The sequence below is a fragment of the Hyaena hyaena genome, unplaced genomic scaffold (genome assembly GCF_003009895.1).
Source record: "Hyaena hyaena isolate Hyena2069 unplaced genomic scaffold, ASM300989v1 scaffold_347, whole genome shotgun sequence".
In the NCBI taxonomy this organism is placed as follows: Eukaryota; Metazoa; Chordata; class Mammalia; order Carnivora; family Hyaenidae; genus Hyaena; species Hyaena hyaena.
The window spans coordinates 1032572-1059167 of NW_024080979.1; the positions used below are offsets into that span (position 1 = coordinate 1032572).

The 26596-nt window shown below is 44.1% G+C and overlaps 2 protein-coding genes and 1 long non-coding RNA gene across 4 annotated transcripts in view; 2 read left to right on the top strand and 1 right to left on the bottom strand.

Moving 5' to 3' along the window:
• Positions 1 to 10488, bottom strand: part of RINT1 (RAD50 interactor 1) — a 33054-nt gene extending 22566 nt beyond the window's left edge. The window contains exons 1-3 of one of the 2 annotated variants that reach the window (XM_039249786.1): positions 10330 to 10488; positions 9834 to 9879; positions 4883 to 5067 (exon numbers count right to left, since the gene is read on the bottom strand). In XM_039249786.1, coding sequence (XP_039105717.1) covers positions 4883 to 5067; positions 9834 to 9879; positions 10330 to 10371 — 273 coding nt within the window. In that variant the 5' untranslated portion in view covers positions 10372 to 10488. The remainder of the gene's footprint in view (positions 1 to 4882; positions 5068 to 9833; positions 9880 to 10329) is intronic. The other variant, XM_039249785.1, reaches the window with a different exon arrangement.
• A 96-nt stretch (positions 10489 to 10584) lies between these two features.
• LOC120243580 lies at positions 10585 to 12518 on the top strand. Its single transcript, XR_005531340.1, has 3 exons — positions 10585 to 10714; positions 10894 to 11079; positions 12352 to 12518. It is a non-coding gene; the product is annotated as an uncharacterized LOC120243580 (long non-coding RNA).
• A 2996-nt stretch (positions 12519 to 15514) lies between these two features.
• PUS7 (pseudouridine synthase 7) overlaps positions 15515 to 26596 on the top strand; it is a 56013-nt gene continuing 44931 nt past the window's right edge. The window contains exons 1-2 of the mRNA XM_039249780.1: positions 15515 to 15723; positions 25574 to 26006. Of these exons, the coding sequence (XP_039105711.1) occupies positions 15597 to 15723; positions 25574 to 26006 (560 nt within the window). The 5' untranslated portion in view covers positions 15515 to 15596. The remainder of the gene's footprint in view (positions 15724 to 25573; positions 26007 to 26596) is intronic.

Genomic DNA, 26596 nt, shown 5'->3' on the forward strand with positions numbered 1-26596 from the left:
TACTTGACACATCCCCCAAAGCAAAGGAATCAAGAGCAAAAATAAACGATTGGGACCTCATCAAGATTAAAAGCTTCTGCATGGCAAAGGAAACAACCCACAAAACTAATAGGCAATCAACGGAATGGGAAAAGATAGTTGCAAACGACATATCAGATAAAGGGTTGATATCCAGAATCTATAAGGAACTCACCAAACTCCACACCCAAAAAACAAACAACCCAGTGAAGAAATGGGCAGAAGATATGAACAGACACTTCTCCAAAGAGGACATCCAGATGGCCAACAAACATATGAAACGATGCTCAGCATCCCTCCTCATCAGGGAAATACAAATCAAAACCACACTGAGATATCACCTCACACCAGTCAGAGTGGCTAAAATGAGCAAATCAGAGAACACGAGATGCTGGCGAGGATGTGGAGACATGGGCACCCTCTTACACTGTTGGTGGGAATGTAAACTGGTACAGCCCCTCTGGAAAACAGTGTGGAGGTTCCTCAGGAAACTAACAATAGAACTCCCCTATGACCCAGCAATAGCACTGCTAGGAATTTACCCAAGGGATATAGAAATGCTGAGACATAGGAGCACATGTACCCCAATGTTCATAGAAAGATGCGATTTCTGCCTCCTGTACCAACCAAACCTAAACGCAACATGCATATGTGGAGACGTGGGGGGGGGGGGGGGGGGGGGCAGATCACCCCGGTAAGCACCTCTGCATCTTTCATGAAGCTCAGCACTTTCAGAGGGGCCAGCCAGAGAATATTTTTATGCTTTACCTACCAGACATTTGCCCTCAAAAACAAATGATGTTTTGATTCTAAAAGTCTGAGTTATCTGTGTTTTGCAAAAGTTACCCAGGTGATTCTGACTGGTGCCCAGGGAGAGAACAACTGACTTGGGAAGATAACATCCAGGTAATGACTTTAGGTGTGGTATTTACTAATTCTTCTTCTAGCACATGGAAAAACATATACAAAATTAGGTATCAATACAACATAAAGACTATTTTAGAGGAACTTCATTTTAATCAAGATTGATTAGACACGGGGCGCCTGGGTGGCTTAGAAGGTTAAACGTCCGACTTTCACTTAGGTCATGATCTCGCGGTTCGTGGGTTCGAGGCCCGCGTCGGGCCTTCTGTGCTGACTGCCAGCTCAAGAGCCTGGAGCCTGTTTCAGAGTCTGTGACTCCCTCTCTCTCTGACCCTCCCCTGCTCACGCTGTCTCTCTCTCTCTCTCTCCTAGAAATAAAAATTAAAAAAAAAAGATTGATTAGACACTTTGTACAAGGCTCTGTGCAAGGAATAGGTAAATAAGACATGGTACCTGCCCTTAAGCTCAGTTCGTATGGGAGAGAAATGTAAGCAAATAACTACTACATTATGGGATTGATGCAATAAAAGAGAGATGCTAGGTAAAATGGTGTTTGAAGGTAATGCTTCCCACCTGAATGCACACAGGCATCGCCTAAAGAGCTGGAGTAATCCAAATGTGAGTTCCTAGGGCCCAAGTAGGGCCTGACCTTCTGCATTTCTAACAAGCTCCCACACTTTGGATAATAAGGTGTTGAGATGCAAGGCAACTGTGCCTGCGTGACTCCTGCAAAGACCTTTGCAGGGCAGGTGGGAATTTTCTGGGGAACTTTGGAAGGAAAGGGTATTCAGGGCAAAAGGAACTGGCTGGCTCAGTCACGTTGAAAGAACAGCAAAGATATGCTGGGGCGCCTGGGTGGCTTAGTCGGCTAAGCGTCCGACTTTCGCTTAGGTCATGATCTCGCGGTTCGTGGGTTCGAGCCCCGCGTCGGGCTCTGTGCTGACTGCCAGCTCGGAGCCTGGGGCCTGTTTCAGTCTGTGACTCCCTCTCTCTCTGACCCTCCCCTGCTCATGCTGTCTCTCTCTCTCTCTCTCTCCTAGAGATAAAAAAAAAAAAAAAAAGAACAGCAAAGAGCTGAGTAAGGTACAGAATACAGTTCACGTACACACAGAAAGAAGAGAAGACCCTAGGGGCACCTGGGTGGCTCAGTCCAGCTTCAGCTCAGGTCATATCTCGAAGCTCAGGGGTTTGAGCCCCATATCTGTGCTGACAGCTAAGAGCCTGGATCCTGCTTCGGATTCTGTGTCTCCCTCTCTCTCTGCCCCTCCCCCACTCATCCTCTGTTTCCTTGTCTCTCAAAAATAAATTTAAATAACATTAAAAAAAAAAAAAAGAAGAGACAAGCCTAGATTGGTAGGGAGAGGTGAGATCAGAGAAGCATCTTGTGCCTTAGTGTAGGATGTGGGCTTTTTCCAACAGGCAATGGGAAGCCATTAAGAATTTTTAATATTTTTTTATTCAGAGAAAGAAAGAGAGAGAGAGAGACAGTGTGAGCAGGAGAGGGTCAGAGAGAGAGGGAGACATAGAATCTGAAACAGGCTCCAGGCTCTGAGCTAGCTGTCAGGACAGAGACCGACGCGGGGCTCGAACCCACGAACCGTGAGATCATGACCTGAGCCGAAGTCAGACGCTTAACGGACTGAGCCACCCAGGTGACCCCATTAAGAATTTTTGATAAGGGAATCATTCAGTTAGATTTACGATTTAGAAAGCCATGTGATAGGGGCAGCTGGCTGGCTTAGTGGGGGGAGCATGAGACTAGTGATGTAGGGGTTTTAAGTTCGAGCCCCGGGTTGGGTGCAGAGATTATTTAAAAACAAAAAAATCTGGAAAAAAAAAAAAAAAGTAATGTGATAAACAGTTATGTTTATTCTCATATTATCTGTAATAATAAAAACTGGAAACAGTGAAAATGTCCTGGTTAAATAAACTGTGTACAGCCATAGTTGAATACCATAAAACCATTCAAAAAGAGCTATATACATTGATAAGAAAGCAAGTCATATATTACATTAATTATAAAGAGTTAAGCTATGCATATTTAAAGTATACACATGCTTACACATACAGAGAAGACTTTAACTGTATCATATATATTGCTTATTTACACATATCATTTCTGCAAAGCATAAAAATGAGCGACGGTTACTGTGGGGATGAGAAGGAAGCAGAAGACGGGCAAACCACCATCAAATGTGCGAGAGGCTGCAGCCCTAAACTAGGTGAACTGGTGGCGGCAGACATGAACGGGGCAAAGGTCCGATGTCCTGGAGATGGGGTAGAGGAGGCAGGCTGACGGGGAATCTGGGAAGGTTCCTAGGATTTAGGTCCGAGTGACAGGCAGATAGTGGCACTGCTTTCCGAGAAAGGGAAGCATGTGAAGACACAGAACAGTCCAGTGTCGGACACACTGAACTTAAGTCCGGTTAGGGGCTTGGGCACAAGCTCCCCGTGTCACTGGGGAAACCAGCCTGGTTGGGAAGTGGAGACAGACACGAAGAAAGAGGACTGTTGAGGAAGCCTAACAATACAAGGACGGGACTAGCACCTGCTAAAAGATGAGGGCAGAGTGTTGTGTTTGTTCCTGTTTGTTTGGGTTTTAAGAAAAAGATGGGGGGGGGGGTGTCCCGAGGCCCAGGGGACAGGACTGGCTGAGGAGCAGAGGAGGAAACTATGAAAGCATGAAGCGAGATCACTTGGGTGCAGGTAGGATCTGAGGCAGAAGGACGATCTGAGACTGATCTTTGGCTGAATTAAGAAGTAGAAATGGTTGCAAAGAAGTATGTGGAATGTGGGATAGACTGTTCAATAGATTTGTGCTGAGCAGCCTTAATTTTTTCTTTTTGGGAAGACGGAATGGCCAGGTGGGGTAGGTATCCCCGGGAGGATTTGTAAGAACAAGTGAGGGGAGCGTTAGAGGAGCCGACCTTCCCAGGAAGGAGCCCTGGAGACCACACAGCAGGGCTGGCATCCAGCCGCTCGCTCGGCCTGTGACTCCTCAGAGAAAGCCCACTGCAGCTTGCCTGCAGGCGTGGAGGGGTGGGGCTGGGCCATGCTTGGGAGAATAGGGTAGATGGGGTGGAAATACAGGAAGGGGGGAGGGCTGAATGGTAGGGATGGGGGAACATAACCATCAACCCAGGGCTCACACACCAACATACCCATAAACTGTTCACTTAACCCAATGGTGCAGTTACATAATGTGAATCTTTTATCCTTGACAAACACTGTTGTAAGTACATGGAACCACTTAGTTTTTTAAGATTACACTCATTAGGTTTTTTAAAAACTATTTTAAGGAATATATTCATTGTAAAAAAAAAAAGCCTGAAAATACAGAAAGATGTGACGAAAATGAATCACCTGTTAACCAACTACTCAGAAATAACCATTATCATGTTATAATTATTTTCAGGTTTTCTCCTTATGAGTGCACATGTAAAAAGTATGGAATGATGGTGTTATGACATTTTTGTATACCATGAAATTACTTCCTTGTCGAACCCTTTAAAAGTCATGGTATGAAAAGCTACTTAAAATGTTAAGTGTTGGAGCGCCTGGGTGGCTCAGTGAGTTAAGCAGCAACTTCAGCTCAGGTCATGATCGTGAGTTCAAGCCATGAGTTGGGCTGCAGCTCAGAGCCTGGAGCCTGCTTCAGGTTATGTGTCTCCCTCTCTCTCTCCCTACCTCTCCCTACTCACACTTTGTCTCTCTCTTAAAAATAAACATTAAAAAATATTTTTTTAATGTTAGCTGTCATTATGTCTTTGTCTTTAAGACCTAAATCCTATCAGAAGCAACTTTGACTTTTATATAATCTGTAAAGTACCTAGCACATTGTAGGGCCTTAAAAGCTATGAAACAGTTTTAAACGACTAGACTATTTGTCACAGTCTCTATCTTCAAAATCCCTATAATCACAGTGATATATAATAATGGTAATGTCTATGTTATATCATTGAACACTTCTGATATTATTTCAATGAGTTTTAATACTTGCCTGTTCTTCTAACTGCATTTTATTTTCTGTCATCTGTTCTATGAGTTTATCAAGTTTCTTTAAAGATTTAAGGTCATTTCCAACTTCTTTTTCTATAAATGCAGACACGTAGGAAGTGAGATCACCATTATCTGTATCTTCATTGACTTGTTCATTTCCAACAAGAGCTGCAATATTTATGTCATCTAAAATGAAAGAATAACAATTATTTAACATTACCAAGCATGACAGGATTAAAGGAAATACAAAAGGTATACAAAGGGGGGCACCTGGGTGGGTCAGTCAGTTAAGCATCCAAATTCAACTCAGGTCATGATCTCACAGTTTGTGAGTTTGAACCGACATCAGGTTTTCTGCTGTCTGCACAGAGCCTGCTTTGGATCCTCTGTCCCCCTCTCTCTGCTTGCATGCTCTCTCTCTTTCTCTCAAAAATAAATAAACACTTTAAAAAAGGGAATTCTTTTTTTTTTTTTTTAACGCGTTTATTTATTTCTAGGAGAGAGAGAGAGAGAGAGACAGCGTGAGCAGGGAGGGTCAGAGAGGGAGACACAGACTCTGAAATAGGCTCCAGGCTCTGAGCTGGCAGTCAGCACAGAGCCTGACGCGGGGCTCGAACCCACGAACCGCGAGATCATGAAAAAGGGAATTCTTGAGGCGCCTGGGTGGCTCAGTCGGTTAAGTGTCCGACTTTGGCTCAGGTTATGTTCTCATGGTTTGTGGGTTCAAGCCCCACATTGGGCTCTGTGCTGACAGCTAAGAGCCTGGATCCTGCTTTTGATTATGTGTCTCCCTCTCTCTCTGCTCCTCCCTGCTCACACTCTGTCTCTCTATAATAAATACAAATTAAAAAAATTTTTTAAGGGGGAATTCTTAAAAATTTTTTAATTAAAACGTAATGAAATGCTTTCTAAAAAAAGAAAAAATCGTTTTTGAAAGATTTTGAATCTATGGAAAAAAACTGAAAAGGTGACCAACGAGTAAAACCTCTTCCTTACGTAAGAGTAAAAAAGCTGTGTTTTTAAAAATGTTTATTTATTTATTTTGAGAGACAGCAAGAGAGAGTATGCACACAGGAGGGGCAGAGAGAGAGGGAGAGAGAATCCCAAGCATGCTCACACTGTCAGTGCAGAGCCTGACATGGGGCTCAATTTCACAAACTGTGAATCATGACCCGAGCTGAAATCAAGTGTCAGACACCTAACCGACTGAGCCACACGACGCCTCGAGTAAAAAAGTTATTTTAAAAGCTTCAAATGCCATTGTACAAACATTTCTGTGTCAGAAAAAGAATAAAAGGAAGCTTGAGAGAAAACACAAATTACTAAGAAAAACTCAAAATGACTGATGCGGCCACTGAATTCCACAGTCTGGAGCGAGATTCCTTCTGTGGGACATAAACTAGACTTGCACCAATCCATGGTATACTCATTAGATGTGACAAACACAGGTGACTTGGGGCCCTGAGCCACTGCCAGGGAAGAGCGGGAGCAGAGGCAACATGGGCTGTGACGCAAACACGGTCCCAGGGCAGCAGGAGCTCCTGCCTAGCTTTGCTCTCCTCCCATTTAGGATGCGGGCGTGTTTCCCAAAGAGCCCGTGCCTTACTCTGCGCGTGCAAACCTAGCACTGCCTATCGTTTCCACATCAGTTTTTCACTCTGCAAGCGTCTATACCTTCTTCCACTACCCATGTTTAAGACAGAATTAAGCAACGTAAGTTGCCTCTCATTCTTTGTGGAAAGAGGCAAGATTCAAGTACATAAATATGAAATTTTCCATTCTTATTTAAAGAAACAAATTTCTGGTAAACCCGATTCACTTCAAAGGCAATTAAATCCATCTTCCACTGTCCTAAATTTCTGGACTGACAGCACTGCTCCTCTCTTCCAGAGTATCTCCAGCTCTATCTGTGCCAGGGTGGACGTGCCCTAAACCCCAGAGAAAGCTGAAGGCCGCGGCCGCTTCCTGACAAAGAAGGTAGGAGTGACATGATTCACAATTGCTGCCACGTCTCTTTCCACACCACCCCCGTGTGCTGAGCTACACGGTTTCCTATGAAGTATCTGTTTCCATGTGCAGGCTATCCCCCTTGGTAACTCATGGTCTCCTCCCACAAGGTTAGGAACTCGGCACAGCGGTAGCTGCGTGCGTGTCCCTGTGCGCTCACTAGGCTCCCTGCTATCCAACACACTCAACTCCACTCAGTCCACAGAGTGAATTATTCCACAGACAGGGCTTAATCTCCCTAAGATTTGAGTGGCACCTACAGATTAAAAAAAAAAGATAATGTAAAAGTGTAAGAGGAACAGCTATTGATTTCCAGATGAAGGTTAAGTGCTGTAAAATAAGGCCCCAGAGAAAAAGCAGACTTTCTGGAAAACGAACCTTAGAATAAACCTGAACATGCAGTGCATTTCTCTGTCTCAGGTTGAACTAAAGGATGTTGTCCTCTCGAAACAAACCATTCACCACCAGTTTATACACAAACGAAAAGCTTGATTGTCCTATCATATGTTTAGTTACAAGACTACAGCAATTGCTTAAAAAAAAAGTATGTGCATCAGAGATAAAGCTGAGGGAACAATACAGAGCCTCCTGGGGAGCAATAATGGTTGAACTTCGCCTCTGTTCTTCCTGGGGCTGCCCTTGTAGAAGTTGGCTCTTTACCAAAAATGAAATTTTTAAGAAAGCAGCAATGAGAGAAAGAGGTCATACAACAGCCTCATTACAAAACAACTGTTACTTCTGATAAAATGAAAATATGAGAAAAGACAGAGATGCCTAAATGCAAAATGTAACTGTCAGATTTTGCTCAGTTATTTTCTTAAAGTTTTATTTTTGAGACAGACAGAGACAAAGTGTGAGTGGGGGAGGGGCCGAGAGAGAGGGAGATGCGGAATCCGAATCAAGCTCCAGGCTCTGAGCTGTCAGCGCTTGAACTCACAAACAGTGAGATCATGACCTGAGTTGAAGTTGGATCCTCAACCGACTGAGCCACCCAGGGGCCTGATCTCAGTTATTTAAATAAAGATTAATAGAATACATGTCAACGTATTTAGTATTGGGTATGTTCCGCCCCCAGCCCCCCAAACTAAATTTTCCTTTGTTCTATTCAACTTATGAGCATGAAAACACGTTCATACGCCACGAGAAGCAGCAGCCCACTAGTAAATAGGGGCAAAACTATAAATCTATGCTTTGACTTCCCAACTATGAATTATAACATTTGCCCAGCTGACACCTAAAGATTATAAATGGAATTAAAATCCATGTTTCCTGACCCTCAGCCCAAGTTTCTTTTTTTTTTTTCTCCTTCAAGTATCAGCAGAATAGGCTGGTCTGCATCAAACTTCGTTAATGCAGAAATCTACCATGGGGACAAGAGTCACAGGGTCCTCTTTTTCTAGTTACTTTGAATAAAACAAGTACATTGTCCATTGCATCTGCAGACACCCAGAGGCGGGGCTATGTGGAAGGAATGTTTTCCCATAGCTTAGGGAGCAAATCCTATCCTCACTTACTTTTATTTACTTTTTTTTTTTCATTAAAAGAATTGTTTTTCAGGGCACCTGGGTGGCTCAGCCAGTTGAGCATCAGACTCCTGATTTCACCTCAGGTCCTGATCCCCTGGTTCATGGGATCGAGCCCCATGTCAGCTATCATGCGGAAGCTGCTTGGGTTGGGATACTCTGTCTCCCACCTCTCTCTCAAAATAAATACATAAACATTTAAAAAAAAATAGATTTTTGCACCTACTTTTAAATTCTATTCTTTTGACATTACCATCTAAATGCAGCAAGCACATTCTTGGTCAAATGACATTCTTTAAGGTGACACACTAGTGATTTGGGAGGTTTTTATGATTCTCCTTTTCTGTTTCTTGTAATAAGCACCCCTAATTGCAAAGAAGTTGACAAAGCTACCAAAGGAGGGACAAGGTCAAATTCTATAGTCTGTGTCTGTCATTCTTAAATGAAGTAGGCATCAACTTCTCAGGCATCTGAATGGGCAAAGGTGGAAAAGGGAAGGGGTTAACTAAAAGATATAGGGAACTCTCCAATCTTTTAAAAAAAAGAGCTAAGCTATGACTGTCAAGTGCTATGGACTACTTAGAGCTTTCCTTCTGAGGCAGACTGTATCCATAGGCATGGTAAGGGCAAGCCTAACTCCTAAAGGCATTATGGTAATGTGGGCACCCTTCCTCCCTGACACTACTCATTCCTGGTCAGAAGAACCAAAACCCTGTGATGGAATAGCTGTTACAGGCCCCTTCCTCCCCCAATAAATTTCACTTCAAAGCCACCGAAGATTCCTTGATTTCCAAAAGCCTGCCATGCTTAGCTCATTAGAGTAAAATGACAAATGTCCACTTCTCTGACATGTGCTCCTGTCCTCGGTAGGAAATGGAGGTGCTGACCTTTTCCCTCTTCCTTTTCCAGACCAAGACCCAGGAAACAAGTTATTCCTTGTATTTTTCTTCCCAGATCAACTTTTCAAGGCAAATTCACTGAAGGTAAAGTACAATTAAACAGTTATCATTTTGACTCCAATTAAGGTGGTGGTCATCTCTTCTAGATCATTAGCCGCTACAAATTCCTGATGCTTGATAAGTTAATGCTTCATTAAAATAACAGGCAGGCCCCTATTATTCTTAATCGGTGTGAGGGGCAGCATTTCAGTGAAACCACACCAGTCCCTGCACTAAGTTGGGGTCAGGAAGTGCTTATCTTCAAATCATCCCATATTTTACAATTTTAGAAAGAAAGATAGGTGTATAATGATAACCAGTACTTAACACTATGCAAGGATATTGTACCAAAAAAAAAAAGAGAGAGAGAGAAATTCATCTTAAAGATCACAGGCTAAGACTCTTCTCTGCCGCAGACCCTGGAGGGCTGAGTTTAGGAGAGATGGCTGGGTAGAGAATGATAAGGTGTTTCAAGTCTGCTTACTTTTCTCCTCGACGTCCTTCCTTTCCTTATCACTTTCAGAGCAGCCCTAGAAGAACAGGTGTAACAAACACATTAAGACTGGAGTGATGGACGGAACTCCTACAGGATTCCCAGAGGGTGAGAGGTCCCAGACTCCTCCCGTGGGACCTTCCTGAGGGGTCAGGACTATCTGACGCAGGTGGCCCTGGGGACCACAACCGCCACCTCCCCAGGACCGCTGGAGCTACCCTGCCCAGCCACCAGGGCATGTCTCTACGTCCCTAGAGACATCTATCTGTGTCATCTCACCCGGGTCGCCAGAGCCACCGCCCTGGGACCACCTCCTCTGGGAGGTCCGTGCCATTTCTCCAGATTGCAAAGGCTGTCTCCCCGGGCCACGGAAACCACGTCCCCAGGCCGCCAGGGATCACCTCACCAACGCAGTCTCCCTTGGGAGATCTGTGCCACTTCCCTGGGCCACCAGCGTCCCCTCCCCGGGCCACCAGGGCCGCCTCACCGGGGTTGCCGGAGCCTTGCCGATCTCGGCGGCCAGGAGCATCCCGTCTCCTCGCAAGTCCTCGGCTCCATGAGCAGCCAGCGTGGCTTGTAGGGTTCCGCTGCGGCCAGAGGCCAGCCACCACCTCTGCCTGCTAGACCGTGGGGCTCGGTGCCACCTCTACTTCCCCTCGCCGTCTCTCTGGTTTCTTCCTCTCCTCCCAGAGAGGCCGTGCCAGCGCAGCCGCCAGCCAGGCACGGTGGCTCCCTCTGCTGGCAGGGGGCCGGCACGGCCGTTCAGGAAGCCGGCCTCAGTCCCCCCAGGCTCTCGGGAGAAAGAGGGGCGGTCCTTCTCAACCTCGGCCACGCCTCCACCTCGCTGGGGTCCTTAGTCTTGCAGCCTGAAGGTACCCTGCCCTCCGCACCATAAATTCCTTGTGAACCAGTTCAATTCATACTTTAGATGAGACCCCAGATGTTCTCAGAGTGTGAGGGAGCTTTTTGGCGGCTAGCTTCAATGTAATTTGGTCGGCCTGTTTAGTTGGGGGAATTTCCAATGTTCTTATTTTGGGATGTTTCTTTTAAGGCTGCTCAGGCTCAACTAGAGACGACCCTCCGCTTTCCTGCCTGGAGGGTGCAGATCTAGTTGTGAATGACTGGGAGCTGAATGGAGGAAGAGGACTCAGCATCAAATAAGCACTTTACACGCCGGGGACCCAAAAAACGTGGCATTTGACAAGAAGGAGGAACATGAGTGACCTGGAAGCAAGAGGTAGGTAGAGGACTCAGGATTTGACTTCAAAAACAAACATGGGTGGTGGCACCAAAAAGACTAAATAAAGGAGGGAGGGAGGAAGCAACCCTTAGAGAAAACAGAAACCATTTAGTGAGAAGAAAACTTAAAAAATATATATATACTATATACAATATCTTGAGATATGAGGTACCACTGCAGCCACAAAACAATAACAGGATACTATTTTTAAAAAAGTATTCAGAGGGACACCTGGGTGGCTCAGCCAGTTGTGTTGGACTTTTGATCTCTGCTCAGGTCAGAAGCTCACCATTCATGAGTTTGAGCCCCGCCTGGGGCTCAGCTCTCTGTGCTGACAGTGCCCAGCCTGATTGGGATTCTCTCTCTGTCTGCCCCTCCCCTGCTTGCTTGCTCTCATTCTCTCTCTCTCAAAGGAAATAAACATTAAAATAAATGAAAAGAGTACTCAGAGACAAAAAAAAATACGATTGCAGAAATGGAAAGTTCAATTAAAGAGTTGGAAGATTAATGTTGGGAAATTTCTGGGGGGGGGGGAAGCAAAAGGACTAAGAAATGAAAATAAGAAAGAAAAAAAGAAGAAATTAGAGGACCACTGCAGAGGATCCAAAATCTGAAAAATAAGAGTTCCAAAAGAAAAAACTAATCACTCCTTAGGGAAGGAGTGATCATCACCAAAAAATTCAAGACAATGTCTCCAATCTAAAAGTCACGAGTTTCCGGGTTAAAAGGGCCCACTGAGTGCCCAGCACAACGGATAAAACATAGCTCACTCCAAATCATCGTTGTGAAATTGTAGGACACGAGGGACAGACAATCCTAAGCTTCTAGAGAGAAAAACAGATCACTTAACAAAGAATCAAGAATGAACATAACTTTGAATTTCTTAATAGTCACAAAGTTAGAAAACATAGGAGTAATTTTTTTTTTTAACGTTTATTCATTTTGGAGAGAGTGTGAGAGAGGGAGGGGCAGAGAGAGAGGGGACAGAGGATTCAAAGCGGGCTCTGCGCTGACAGCAGCCAGCCCGATTCCAGGCTCGAACTCACAAACCGTGAGATCATGACCTGAAGTCTGACACTCAACCAACTGAGCTACCCCAGTGCCCTCATAGGAGGAAATTCTATCAAATTTCAAAAGGAGATTTATTTCAAACTAGTATTCTACACCTGGTTAGTAAAATATCAGTCAAGTGTGGGTAAACAATAAAGGTATATTCAAACATTCAAAGATCTCAAAATATTTCCTTTTCATTTACTTTTCCTTTCTCAGGATGCTTCTGGAGGTTGTGCTCTACTAAAATGAGGGACTAAACAGAAAAAAAGAAGACACAGGATGTAAGTAACAAGACACAATGCAAGAAAAAAATGATTTTTGAGAGGCCCTGACGACAGTTCTTCACTGGACATGGATTGGTGCAGGTCCAGAAGGCCCCAGAAAAGCTCCTTTTCGGGGCGCCTGGGTGGCTTAGTCGGTTAAGCGTCTGACTTTCGCTTGGGTCATGATCTCGGTTCGTGGGTTCGAGCCCCGCGTCGGGCTCTGTGCTGACTGCCAGCTCAGAGCCTGGAGCCCGTTTCAGAGTCTGTGACTCCCTCTCTCTCTGACCCCCCCCTGCTCACGCTGTTTCTCTCTCTCCTAGAAATAAATAAAAAAAAAAAAAAAAAAGAAAAGCTCCTTTTCAGATGAAACTAGTAGAACACCTCATATATCTAAACCTGGGGAAGCAGAGATTGAAACAATCATTAAAAAGTGTGGGCTTGGCTTGGTGATGGATTGTAAACCAAAATAAGATAATTATTAACTGCAGGAAAAACAGAAAGCTGAGCAGAAGAAAAGTGATCATAGTATGTATATACTACTTTGCCCAAGATGTAAGTAACGTTTACGTAATCATAATGAAGTAAACAGAAACCTATTAAAAAAGGACAATATAATTAGATTGAGCAGCTAAAGGGATGAAAAGTGTGGTGGGGGTGGGGAAATGGATAGGGTAAGAAAGAAGATTTAAATCCTCATTTTCCACCAAGTGAAGTCAACAGATAATGCCTAGAAGTGAAAAATTGAGAAACAGCAACGCAAACATTTTATATAGAGAAATGAAAGTAAATATCAAAATAACCAGTTAAAAGAGATGAAATTATTGCCTTTAAGGAGGGGGAAATTGGCAAGGGGGCTGTAGGCTCTGCTCTTTTCATTGCAATTTACAATATTTCTACGGAATTATTTGGCTCTAAATCACAGACATGCATAACTCTGATAAAAAATAAAAAATAACATTAAAGGGAAAAAAAGATTGCTTATACCCAAATTTTTGCTTCTGAAGAATTCACGTCTGGTAAGGGAAACAGAAATGAAAATAAATTAAGATTGAATGCAGTAGGCTCAAGAATGGAAATGTTTGCAATGACTGAGGAAGCACAGAAAACCATTGACTACTGTCTGGGGAGTGTAAAGAGGCAATCTCAAATGGACAGACTACTAGGCAATAATAAGGGTGAAACAAGAGATACACTGTGTGTTTTAGGCCCTTAGCAATCCATAGTGCTGGTATGGGTTAAAAGCAGGATTCTGAATATTATACATAACATACATGTTAGGATGTAATTTGAAAATCAAGGAGAACATTAAATTGTTAAACAGTTATTAGAGGGAGTTGGAATTTGGGACAGGCTTTGAACACTTCTGTATTATTTTAACGATAAAAGCCAATAAATGGCTGTCATTTTGAAAAACAGGAAACTAAAAATGCATGTTTCACTTGGACCTTGTCTGAGGCAGTTCAGGCTAAAATGCAATAAGTTTTGACCATGGACCTAGCTAGCTAACTGCCAAAGCAATGTGAATGTTCTTTCCTTCCATATACATTTACGAGGTGTTGGGCCTCAGAGAAGATAATTTTTAAAGTATACAAAAATTTAAAGTTTAGGATTGAATTTTTACTTTGGCTGTGGTAAACATATTTGCAGTTGCTGTCATTGGGACATTAACCTATGAATTAATTAAAGCCCAAGGACATGTGATTATACATAGATTCGGGACACAAAAATGTACTCAACTGAGGTGACTATTCTCAGAGAAAGACAGTATAGAATCTTATCAGTCTGAGTGAATTATCCATACTATGTATGGATAATGTAAACCCAAATTTTAAAAACAATGTGGAAACAATGTGGGGTTGTCCAAAAAATTAAAAGTAGAATTAATATAATACAACAATTTCACTTCTGGGTGTATACCCCAAGAAATTGAAAGCAAGGTCTCAAATAGATATTGGAGCACCCATGTTCATAGCAGCATTATTCACAGTAGCCCAAAGGTGGAAGCAATTCGAGTGATGATAGGTGAACAAAATGTGGTGTATATATGTAATGGAATATTATTCAGCCTTAAAAAGGAAGGAAATTCTGCCACACGCTGCAACCTGTGTTGTACCCTTAATGGATGAACATTAAGGAAATAAGGCAGTCACACATATGGCTGTATGATTCCACTTGTAGGAATTACTTACAACTGTGAAATTCACAGGGAAAAAAGTAGAACGGTGGTTTCCAGAGCTGGGAAGAGGGGAGGCTGGGGCTTTATTTCCCGGGTAGAGTTTCAGCTTTGCCGGATGAAAAGCCTTCTGGAGATGGGTGACAGTGACGGTTGCATAACATTGTGGATGTACTTAAAGGCACTGAATGTACACTTAAAAATAATTAAAGTGATACATTTTATGTGCCACGTATTTTACCACAATTTAAAAAACCAAGTCTAATAGAAATTAAAGGACTTGAAATAACATATAGGTGTGTCACTGAGGATTGAAATGTGGGAAAATATTAAATGTGCAAAAGCTATTGGAGGCCAGAATTTGGTCGTGAAACGTGAAAAGTATGGAAAGAGTAAGTTCTCTTCACACAGAAGCACAAACTTGCTATCATCAATTTTTCTTAAGCCTATCCTACTGAGGAGCCGTCAAGCAGGAGGGGTAAATGTAAGAAGTGGGAAAATGCTTCTCTCGGATCCTCTGGCACTCAAGGGAATGACCTATAGAACAACATATTTCTCTAGTTACTCTTTTTATTAAGCTAGTTGCATGTGGAGGGCAACACAAAATGGCCATAACCATGTGGAAGAAACCTTTATTAAAATACGTCAAGCATTCGTTAGGCCACGGCCACTTTAGAACTCCTAAAGACTGTCTGGAGGAGTGTGGTGCACGATGAAATCACTGTCTGCCCGGGCCCTGGACCGGCTCCCGCCGCGGTGAGCTCCCCACCCTGCAGCTAGCAAATCCGCAGGGAACCAGCCAGCCTTCTCCGCACAAGGGCCACTGACGCTCCAGTCGGCGGAGAGGGGCGGGGCCTCGCTTCACCCGACCGGTGCGGAGGCGGGGCCGGAGGCGGGGCCCGCCCCGGGGGTGGGGCCGATTAGCGGCTGCGCGTCGCTGCGCGGCACGTGTGAGAGCTCGGCCGCAGACGAGTGCGTCCGCGCGCCCCCGACCCCAGAGACAGAAGGCGCTGACGGCGCTGCGTATGCCGGGGCGCCCTCGCCGCTGGCTCTTCCGAGTGGCCCTTGCCGCCGCCGCCCTGCTGCGCCCGGAGCAGCTCGCCCGCCCCCTCGCCGCCCGGCCCGCGCCGCGCCCGCCCTCCCAGGCCCCGGGTAAGTGCGCGGCCTCGCCGCAGCCGCCCGGGCTCCACGGCCGGGCCTCAGAGCCCCGCCCGGAGGGGCAGTGCGGGCTGAGAAGGCGTCCCGGCCGCGGCCTGAGCCCGCGGCGCGCCCACGGCGCCTCCATTACTAACCGTGCCCGCGGGAGCGCGGCTGGAGCCTGGCGGTCCTGGTCCCGCGGTACCAGCCCCGCCCCTCCTTCCGGGGCCGATCGGCAGGGGGCGCCGCGCCCTCCCGCCTCCCTGCGGCGCTGGCTGCACGCTGCTCCCAGAACCTCTCTTCCCTTTCTTTGCCCCCGGCGCTCCCTAAACTCTTCTCGCAGAAGGGAAAACCGGCCTCTATCCCGGAGCCCTTACAGCCCCGGTGTATCGCGGGGCCGGTCTTCTGCAGGGTAAAGCCCACGTGCTGTCTCTCGTCCTCGTTTTCATCCGTCACCACTTCCTGCGAGGCTGCTGCATGTCAGGCAGGCACTCAGCTGACTGCTTGTTTTTGTACACATTTCCCAGAGTAGGAGCGAACAGGTTGGGGATCAGGAGTGTTTTCTTCAGCCCTCCGCCAGGTCCGTGTTTAATGAGTGGATGTTTGGAGGTGCTGCTGTGCATGTTGAAACTCATCCACGCTGAGTCCTTACCGCCATCCCTGCACTGAGCGGTTTAGAAGTACGTCCTTACTGCCTGGGTTATTAGCGCTTGCCAAGAAATAGGGTTTGGAGAGAGTTTGGTTTGTCAAATATTTAATCCCGTTGTCAGGCCACTTTTTTTTTTTTTTTTCATTTCAAAAATCTAGGATTACGAAGAGCTTTATTTCAAGCCTCCAATCATCTTTGCAAACGGCTTGTTCCGTTCCCTTGGGGATACCTTGACAATTGTGGGATCTGTCAAAAATAGGCCTGTACGCTCATAGTGAAAAGGGGATGAATAGGCAGTAATTTTGTTTAATCATTCAGCAGCTCCTTTTGAACGTATCTTTTGGTATAGTCTGGGGCAATACACGTATTAATGAAATTGCCCCCAAGTAGGAAAGAGATCCAGCCGGTCTGTTGACTAGGTTTGTTACTGTTTCGGGTCCTTTACAGGTGCCCGTCCTGCTGCCTGGAACTCTCCCCATACACATCTTTTCATGTCTAGTTCTTTCTCCCCTTCCCTTTACTCTGCTTTATTTGTAGCTCTTAATGGGTGCGTGTTTTTGAGATTATTTTATTCGTTGATATATCCTTAAATAAATATAAACTCAAAGAGGGCAAGAAATTGCCCCTTTTCCCCCAGTGCCTAGGATAGTGCCAGACCCATAAGGGGTACTCAGGTATTTGTGGGATGAACGAATCTAATGGACTTCATGATTTTGCATATTAGAATGTAGAGTGTGCTCTGCCCTGAAGAAAGTGCTCTTTATTATATACATATATGTAAATAAATACAAATATATATTTTTTAACATTTATTTTTTGAGAGACAGGTCATGAGCAGGAGAGGGGCAGAGAAAGAGGGAGACATAGAATCTGGGTCAGCACAAAACCTGACCCGAGGCTTGAACCCATAGACTGCAAAATCATGACCCGAGCCAAAGTCAGACGCTCAACCAACTGAGCTAATCAGGCGCCTCAGAAGGTGCTCTTTATAGTGAGCCTAGAGGGGTTGTTGACAGTTTGCAGAGGATGGGGGAAAGTCTTTAAAAAGTGGAAGTTGTATTTTGAAATATAGATAGGACTAAGACTAATATGGCTTTAGATGTTCATTTTGCAAGAAGTAACGTTAAGGGATTATCAGTGTAGTATTACAATTTTAAAAATGCTAAACTTTTGTTGTGGATGTAAAGAGAGCTTATTGGTGAACCCAATATCTTAATGAAAAAGATTTTAAAATATTGTTAAAATTGTAATATTCCAAATTGCATTCAGGTCATTTGGAGTAGAAAAGAAACAAAACCCGTATTTTTAATTTTCCCTTCAAAAGACTGCATAAGGTGGGCGTCTGGTTCATCGGTTAAGCGTCCGACTTTGGCTCAGGTCATGAATTCACGGTTTGTGGGCTCGAGCCCCACGTCGGGCTCTGTGCTGACAGCTAGCTCAGAGCCTGGAGCCTGCTTTAGATTCTGTGTCTCCCTCTCTCTCTGACCCTCCCCTGCTCATGCTGTCTCTCTCTTGCTCTCTCTCAGAAATAAATAAAACATTGTAAAAAAAACAACAACAAAAGACTGCATAAGGCTTTGAAATTCACCCGTAAGTAGCAGTAGATTCTTTCTCTTCCCGGTGGTAGTCTGCTCTTTATTACTTGACTATGATTACTGCTCTGAATAGTGTATTTGTGCAGCATAGCATCCTTTTAAAAACTTTTTTTAAAAATAACATTTAAAAAAACTCATAAAGCTGTATCCTCCACCCTTCTTCCCATTTTTAAAAAGCTAGTCATTTTTACAGCTTTGAGGTAGCATACTTGAATATGTATATTTGGATTTTCCTGAATGGAAAACTGATTTTCTTAGGGAAATCACACCAGGGCAGCCGGAGTGATTTATCTTTCTGATTGAATTCTTTCCAGCCTCTTCGATGTTAACAGGATCTGCTCGCTCCCTCCCTCATTTAAAAATTATATTTCAGGGGCGCCTGGATGGCTTAGTCGGTTAAGCGTCCGACTTTCGCTTGGGTCATGATCTCGCGGTTCGTGGGTTCGAGCCTCGCGTCGGGCTCCGTGCTGACTGCCGGCTCAGAGCCTGGAGCCTATTTCAGAGTCTGTATCTCCCTCTCTCTCTGACCCTCCCCTGCTCACGCTGTCTCTCTCTCTCTCTCCTAGAAATAAATGAAAAAATATTAAAAAACAAAAATAAAAATTATATTTCAGGAGCATCTGGGTGGTTCAGTCGGTTCAATGTCCGACTCTTGGTTTCAGCTCAGGTCATGATCTCACAGTTTTGTGAGTTGGAACCCCACATCAGGCCCTGCACTAGCAGTGCGGAGCCTGCTTGGGATTCTCTCTCCCTCTCTCTGTGCCCCTTCCCAACTTGTGCTGTGTCTCTCTCTGATAAGGAAATAAAACTTAAAAAATTATATTGCATTTTAGTCTTCTCTTTTATATAGTTCTTGCTCCTGAAAACAATACTAATTTGAGTTCTCTCTCTCCAAGTCCAGAAGTTTACACAGCTGTTCTTGTAAATATGTTCTTGGTTTCTAGGCCCATTGAAAGAACGTGGTAAAATATATATTAAGTGACTTCTAATCAGTGGTACTATGTATATTTTAATAATTAATGTCTGTGATAGGGTCATTAGTTAAAACACATGAAAATTATTTGTAATTTTATTTGAAACACAAAAGTGAGATTAGTTAATGAGCTTGTCTTTACAGTTAAATGTAACAAGAGGCAAGTGTCCACAAGTAACAAGAAAAAGACTGCCCCAAATATTAAAGGCCTGTTTATTTGGTGCTGTTGGCAGTGCTTTGAGGGTCTCTTAAAATTAAATGGAATTTGAAGGAGGAAACCATGTTTAATCATTAGCCCAGAGAACAAAAGAAGTCTAAGAAGCTTTGTTTTTTCCCCGGACTCAGCAATACAGTTCTGCTGTACAAACCATCCATAATAAATATTAATGACCAATAGTTGAATAGGAACAGTTATTACAGACCTTTGAGCAAGTCATCATTTTTCAGCTTTGCAGAAAAAGAAACCTCAGCTTAGAGAGGGTAAGTGGCTCATTCAGTAAATGGCAGAACTAGATCAGGTGAAAACCAGGGGGCAATACTCTATATGTGTGATCTGTTAATAGTCTCATGCCAGGGATGTTAGGCATAACAGTGCTGTTCAGACCCTTCTAGGATTTTGTTCACAAAATCCTGATGTGAGTGCAGGGGAGAGTGAGGAGTTGGGTGATGACCATATTCTGACTTAGTAGACTGGTATTCCCTGAGCTGGGAGGTGTAATGTACACATGTTGGTGGTGAGAAATGATGAGATCAATTTAGGGCATGTTGAGTTTGACATTTGATTCAGCTCTTCCTAGCTGGCTAAGCTGGAGCTAGATGCCATTATCTGGTGATGTTAATGAGCCCTGAGCCATAGGGTGGAGGAGAGGCTTGAATGAGCTCACTGTGCATACTCTGTAATTGCTCAGCTTAACAGCTATTGCTTTGGACCCCCAAGCAAACCAGGAAGTTGGAGATGGGTCTTGGCTGGTGTAGGAACCTAGAGATGCCCAGATTTTAAGCAGCAGAAGACAGGAAGGGGAAAAGAACACCTCAAGAAGCAGGGGAAAAGGAGTAGAAAGAGAGTTTCAAGGAAGGAAAGTGGCGAACCATGTCCAGTTGGGAAAAGACATCAGTTAGAGCCAGGCGTGAATGGCTGTGGTTTTGGCACAAGGAAGCCACTACTGAACTTTAAGAAAACCATTTCAGTGGTGTGTTGGAGGCAGAAGCCAGATCTTTCACTAAACGTCAGCTGCACACTGGCGGGGCGTTGATTTGCTTTGCTGTGGTGTCTTCACAGTGCCTGGAATAAGTCTTGTACAGGGTGCACAGTGAGTGTTGAGGGGATGAAGTGCACGCTTAGGAGTGAGTGTTAAAATGACTGGACTTTTAGGAGGGTTGCCCTATTTAGGGGAATGGTTATAATACAAGGTCTAGTGAATGTGCTAGAAAGAGGGGTATCAGAGGATCCCCATTCTTGTGAATGGCAAGCAGGACTTGGAGAAGACTGTACTGACCAGGCATGGCCATGAGACCAGGAATGCTGTCGTAAGAGAGGAACTCTCTCATTGGATGGACATTTGGGCTCTTTCCATACTTTGGCTATTGTCAATAGCACGGCTGTAAACATTGGGATGCATGTTCCCCTTTGAAGATGCATACCTGTATCCCTTGGATAAATGCCTAGTAGTGCAATTGCTGGCTTGTAGGGTAGTTCTATTTTTAATTTTTTGAGGAACCTCCATTCTGTTTTCCAGAGTGGCTGCACCAGTTTGCATTCCCACCAGCAGTGCAAAAGAGATCCTCTTTCTCTGCATCCTTGCCAACACCTGTTGTTTCCTGAGTTGTTAATGCTAGCCAATCTAATGGGTGTGAGGTGGCATCTCATTGTGGTTTTGATTTGTATTTCCCTGATGATGAGTGATGTTGAACATTCTTTCATGTGTTGGTTGGCCATCCGGATGTCTTCTTTGGAGAAGTGTCTATTCATGTCTTTTGCCCCTTTGTTCACTGGATTACTTGTTTTTTGGGTGTTGAGTTTGATAAGTTCTTTATAGATTTTGAATACTAACCCTTTATCTGATATGTCATTTACAAATATCTTCTCCCATTCTGTGGGTTGCCTTTTAGTTTTGCTGATTGTTTGCTTTGCGGTACAGAAGTTTTTTATTTTGATGAGGTCCCCATAGTTCATTTTTGCTTTTGTCTCCCTTGCCTCCATAGACCAATTGATTAAGAAGTTGCTGCAGCCGTCAAATGCTTTTTTTCTAAATGCTTTTTTTAAATAGCTGACTTGTTGAAAGAAGGATTCACTTGTTGCATTTCTTTGTAGGTTTGTCTGTAAATTCCCTTCCCTCTTTTTCCCCTGGCTTTTTATTAGTTGAGGGAACTGTCTTTGTCCTGGTAGAGTTCCCCCATTCAGAATGTTGCTGATTGCTTCCCCAAGGTGGTGCTTAACATCTCCTGTCTCTGTATGCTGTCGAAACTACCAATTAGACATAGAGTTTCAATCAGTAAGAACACTTCACAGATAATTCAGGGGCATGCAGTGTCTGCTCGTCATGAATGTTAGTGGGCCATTCATGGTGCTAGTCTAGGTCCACTATTTCATTAGGCATTTGCTTTTTAGTATGTCTTTGATCTCTACAGGTGGAGAATAGTTTTAGCCTTGTTTCAAGAAATCTACAAAGAATCTATTGAAGGCTGTTATACCACTCTGAATTCTATGGCATGTATAAAAGAAATAATGTCCTCAAAAAATCTGCAGACTACTTGAGGGAGGAAAGGGGACTAACATTTATTTTGTTCCTATTATGTCTAACCAGTCTGTGTTTATCAGTTCATTTAATCTTCACAGCAATCCTGTGATGCATGTGTCATTCTCATTGGACAGGCCAAGAACAGGGGCTTGGAGAAATTAATTTACTTGGATGAAGAGCTAGAACATGGCAGGAGAAATGCATGGTACCCAGGTGCCCACATGGTAGTGCAGATAAAGGGAGGTAAAATGGGAAGACGGAGTTAGTAGAGAGGAATGCACAGGAGTCAGGACTCATGGCCTTCAGATGAGTCTTGCAGGACTGTCTAAGAGGTGACCTCAGACAGGTGTGGAGGACCTCGCATCAGAGAGAGCTCATGAGCAGTCAGACCGGAAACGGGCACTCACTGGGGCTGGGCCGGGGTTGTTGGAGGCCTGTGGAAGATAATGGTATATAGTTTGCTGAATGATGGACAGTGCCAGAGCAGGATAGAGCAGACATTTCTGCAGAGGACATAACTGATGTGGCTTGTGACCACCAGTTGTTGAGAAGGAGCTTGATGAAGTCTCTGCATTCCGGGAAGGAGGTAGACATCCTGCTGACAGCACAGTCCTTGAGCCAGGATGCTGGTGTGGCTGTGCTTGGCTGTGGTTTCCTACCTAATAAGAGTTCAGGCCTGGAAAGGTGTCAGGATGTCCTGGTGTGCTGAAGTCCAGCTCCAGCCAGTCCAGCGGTCCCGGAAGGATGGACAGTGTCAGTGAGTGATGAGAGAGCCACGGGGTTCTTTCTGATTACCAGGCAGGCATCTCTGCTCAGTCTGGGTTCTCAACTTCATTTGTCAAGGTACAGGGAACAAGAAATGTGGCATGTGCTAAGGCATGTGCTACATAATCATGTAGATGATGTTTACAATGTTTCCAGCATAGCCTTGAGAAAAACCTTTTACCAAGAAACAAACAGAATTGTATACGTAAAGGTCAATCTTTTATGAGTAAGGGTCACTAGCTTGTTTATAGCTCAAGGGAAGTATCAAGGAAAACAGGATCTGCCGGAGACACAGTGTCTGCTCTCACAACCTGAAAAAGAAGACTATGGGACTATGGTTCCCACAACGTCATCTATGTCCAGGAATAGCGTGTTATTCTATATGGGAATATTGTTTTATTAATTGTTAAACAAAGGGTGGGATCTGACCTTTTAGAGTAATCAATCGCTCAGCTCTAGTCATAATTCCCAGGCCACTGAACATCAGTGTCCCTCCATATCACAAGTCCCTGACCAAGTACAATCATCATACCAGGGCCAAAATGAGGGAACAAGTCACTCTTGATCTCAATCAACAAAGCACTCCAGGGTATGGTGCTCAAGCAGAAACGATATGAAAAGGGGCAGCTATCGGTCGCTACCTGATGGCAGACCTTGCAAGCCTGCCTTAACCTCACAAGGAGTATTCTCAGCTAGTGAGTTCAGAATGGCTCCCAACACTGGTGGACCCTGGAATGCCAGCTGGGAAGCCGTTGCAGGTTTGGGGGTAAGAGTATGTATAACACAGTGTAGTGACTGGCTTCAGGATGTCCCCAAGCACCTGTGACACCACAGGACAGTAAGTGGGCTTGTCTTCTCCCACTCCCTGCTTCTCTTCTGGGGTTTCTGTGTCAGGAAGAGCTCCCCTGTCCTCTGAGGTCCCTAAGGCAGAAAACCTGAGTCATCCTTGGCTGTTTCCTCCTTTTGCCCACATGTGTCATCCAGTCCTGTTCCCACCACCTCCTAAACGTCCCAGAATCCAAACTTTGTGTCTGTCATCCTTGCCTCAGTCTTAGATCATGTTATAATAATTTCTTGGCTTGATTTCAGCTGCCAACCCCGGTTTCTCTTCAAAGAGACACTGCGGAATCTTTCTAACGCATGAGTCTAGTGGTGGTTTGGTTTTCAGGATGGGATTCCCTCCATTCTGCTTGTGCAGCGTCTGCCTGCTTCGTAGCTTTAACTCCAGCCTCTCCCGTTGTGTGTTTTACCCTTCACCCTGCGTGATGAGCTCCTTTGGCTCCCACGCCTCTGCACATGCTGGGCCAACCCCCTGCCCCCCCAGACAGCCTCCTCCCCGCCTTCTGCGGCCTCACCCGCTCCTCACAGCTGGGCTTGGTTCGTTTCTGGTCTTCCACGAGGAAAGGTGTCTTCTGTGACACCCTCACTGCCAGTGCCCTCTGAGGTCTTCTGTGTTCCCATAGTCCCCCAGTGACCCCTGCGCCCTCTGTCTCCCTCACTGGCACGCAGGCTCTGTGAGGGCAGCTTTGTTGATAGAAAGTGAGCATGAAAAAGCATCAGCGTTTCATAAACCATTCTTTTTCTTAGTATGTCTTGTTTAGAACAAATAGAGAATCAGTGCATTCTTATTTGAATTAGAGGTAGTTTTTGTATATTTGTGGTCTACTTCTGTTCCAAATTCTTGGTTTCTTCCATTTTCTTTAATTTTTTGTCTTTCAAAGGAAAATTGGTTTTACTAGCATCTTTCTGTACCTTTTCTCCCATTTTTTGGTAGTCATCATCATCCTTTTTTCTTTCATTTTGTATATGTATTTGCATTTTTCTTTTTCTTTCCATTCTAGATTGTTGACAATGAGCTGAGATCAAATGTGGATTCTTTTTTTTTTTTTTTTTAATTTAGTTATGTAGTCTCTAAGTGGGCCTCAAACTCATGACCCCCAAGATCAAGAGTCACGTGCTCCACCAACTGAGCCTGCCAGGTGCCCTTCAAATGTGGATTCTTAACCTTTAGTTCAACCTTGTTATTACTCTGCTGTAGATGCTTCTGTAGTTGGGTTTCTTGCTAACGAAGCTTTGGAGAACCTTAGAATATTAATTTTCTGCTCATTTATGTTCATTATGAGTATGTTTACTAAGTTCCTTAACATGTTAATTATAGCACTTCCATATATAGTTAATGTAAGAAAACTTTTATCCTTATTTTACCAAGAGCATCAAGTAAGATCAAATTAGGTAAACGTATTTACTTTGATTGCCACATGTTAGCCCTCTGGCAAGCTGCTCTGTCCTGGGAGGTGTGCAAGCTGCTCTGTCCTGGGAGGTGTGCATGGCTTCTGTGACTTGCCCTCATTACATTGTGTGTGGGCTGCTGAAATATAATCTGTGTTGTTTAAATTGTGGCAAAATACACATAACATGTAACATCATCTCCAGTTTTAAGCGTACAGTTCAGGAGCGCCAAGTACATTCCACTGTTGTAGAACCAATATGCAGAACTCTATCTAATCTTGCAAAACTAAACCTTTATAACCTATTAAACAACTCTACATCCCCCCTTGCCTTTTTTTAAAACTACGATACGAGTATGCATTCCTGTCAGTAAATGTATTTATGCACTATTTTTATTTAATCAGATTTTTTTTAAGAATCATTTACATGAAATAAAGTTCAAGTGATACAACTGTGGTATTCACTGAAAACAGCAAGTCTCCCTGCCCTGCCACGCATATTCTGTGTTAGAAGGAACCACCTTTCCTAGCTTCTGTTATATTGTTTCAATGTATTGTTTAATTTCTGTATCCAGGTATCTTCGTTCTGAGTTTTTTGCTAATATAAAAGTGCTGAGATAAGTATCCTTACAGCTAAAACTGTAAGCACTTCAGTTATTTTAAGATACACCCTGAAAGTAGTATTTCTGGGTTAAAGGGCATACATTTTTTTTAAGGTTTTTGATTCACACTCTCAAGTTCTACGCAGAAGTTCTGTGCTGTTTTTCTTTGCCACCAAACATATACACCAGCATCAAAAAAAATTATTTTAATAAATGAGCTTCAGAGCCCTAGGAATAAAGTTAACTGTACCTGTTTGCTGAAACCCCCTTTATGGAAGTGATTGTTATTTCCTGCTCTCTCTTCCTTCCTTTAAGGTTCTCTTAAATGTTTTCTTGGAGCCTTAAAAATGGAGATGACGGAAGTGACTGGTGTGTCGCTGAAACGTGGATCTCTTGCTGTTGAAGATAATGACAGGGTGGCCCCAGCTGAGGAGGCAAAAAGACAGAAGATCTCGGACCATTGTCTGACCAAAAGTAAGGACGAGCTAGAGCGTGTCTCTCCGCCCAGTGCTGTAAATGTGCCTGAGCCACCTGAAGCTGTGAGTGCCAGGGAGGGAACAAAGAATTCTGATGAGCAGTTGGAAGAAGAGGAAGAGGAGGAGGAAGATGGCCTTTCTGAGGAGGGTGAGGAGGAGGAGGAAGCTGAGAGTTTTGCAGACATGATGAAGCACGGCCTCACTGAACTTGATGTTGGCATCACCAAGTTTGTAAGTTCTCATCAGGGATTCTCAGGCATCTTGAAAGAAAGGTATGTTTCACTTATGTGTCCAGTTATTTTCGTTCTGTTTGTTTTCCTGTTTTTTTTTTTTAATTTAAATTCTAGTTAGTTAACATACAGTACAGTATTGGTTTCGAGAGTAGAATTCAGTGATTCATCACTTACATACAACACCCACTGCTCATCATTACAAGTGCCAATTCTTAATACCCTTCACCAATGTAGCCCACTCCTCCCTCCATTAACCCTCAGTTCTCTATCGTTAAGATAGATTTGTTTCCCTCTTTTCTCCCCCCAACCTTTTGTTCATCTGTTTGTTTCTTAAATTCCACCTAAGAGTGAAATCATATGGTATTTGCCTTTCTCTCATTGATTTATTTTGCTTAGTGTAGTACATTGGAGCTCCATCCGAGTGAATTGTCATTGGAAATGGCAAGGTTTCATTCTTTTTTTTTCTTTTTTAAATATATATTTTTTTAATTTCTAGGGGAGAGAGAGAGAGAGAGAGAGACAGCGTGAGCAGGGGAGAGTCAGAGAGAGAGGGAGACACAGACTCTGAAACAGGCTCCAGGCTCTGAGCTGGCAGTCAGCACTTAGCCCGACGCGGGGCTCGAACCCAC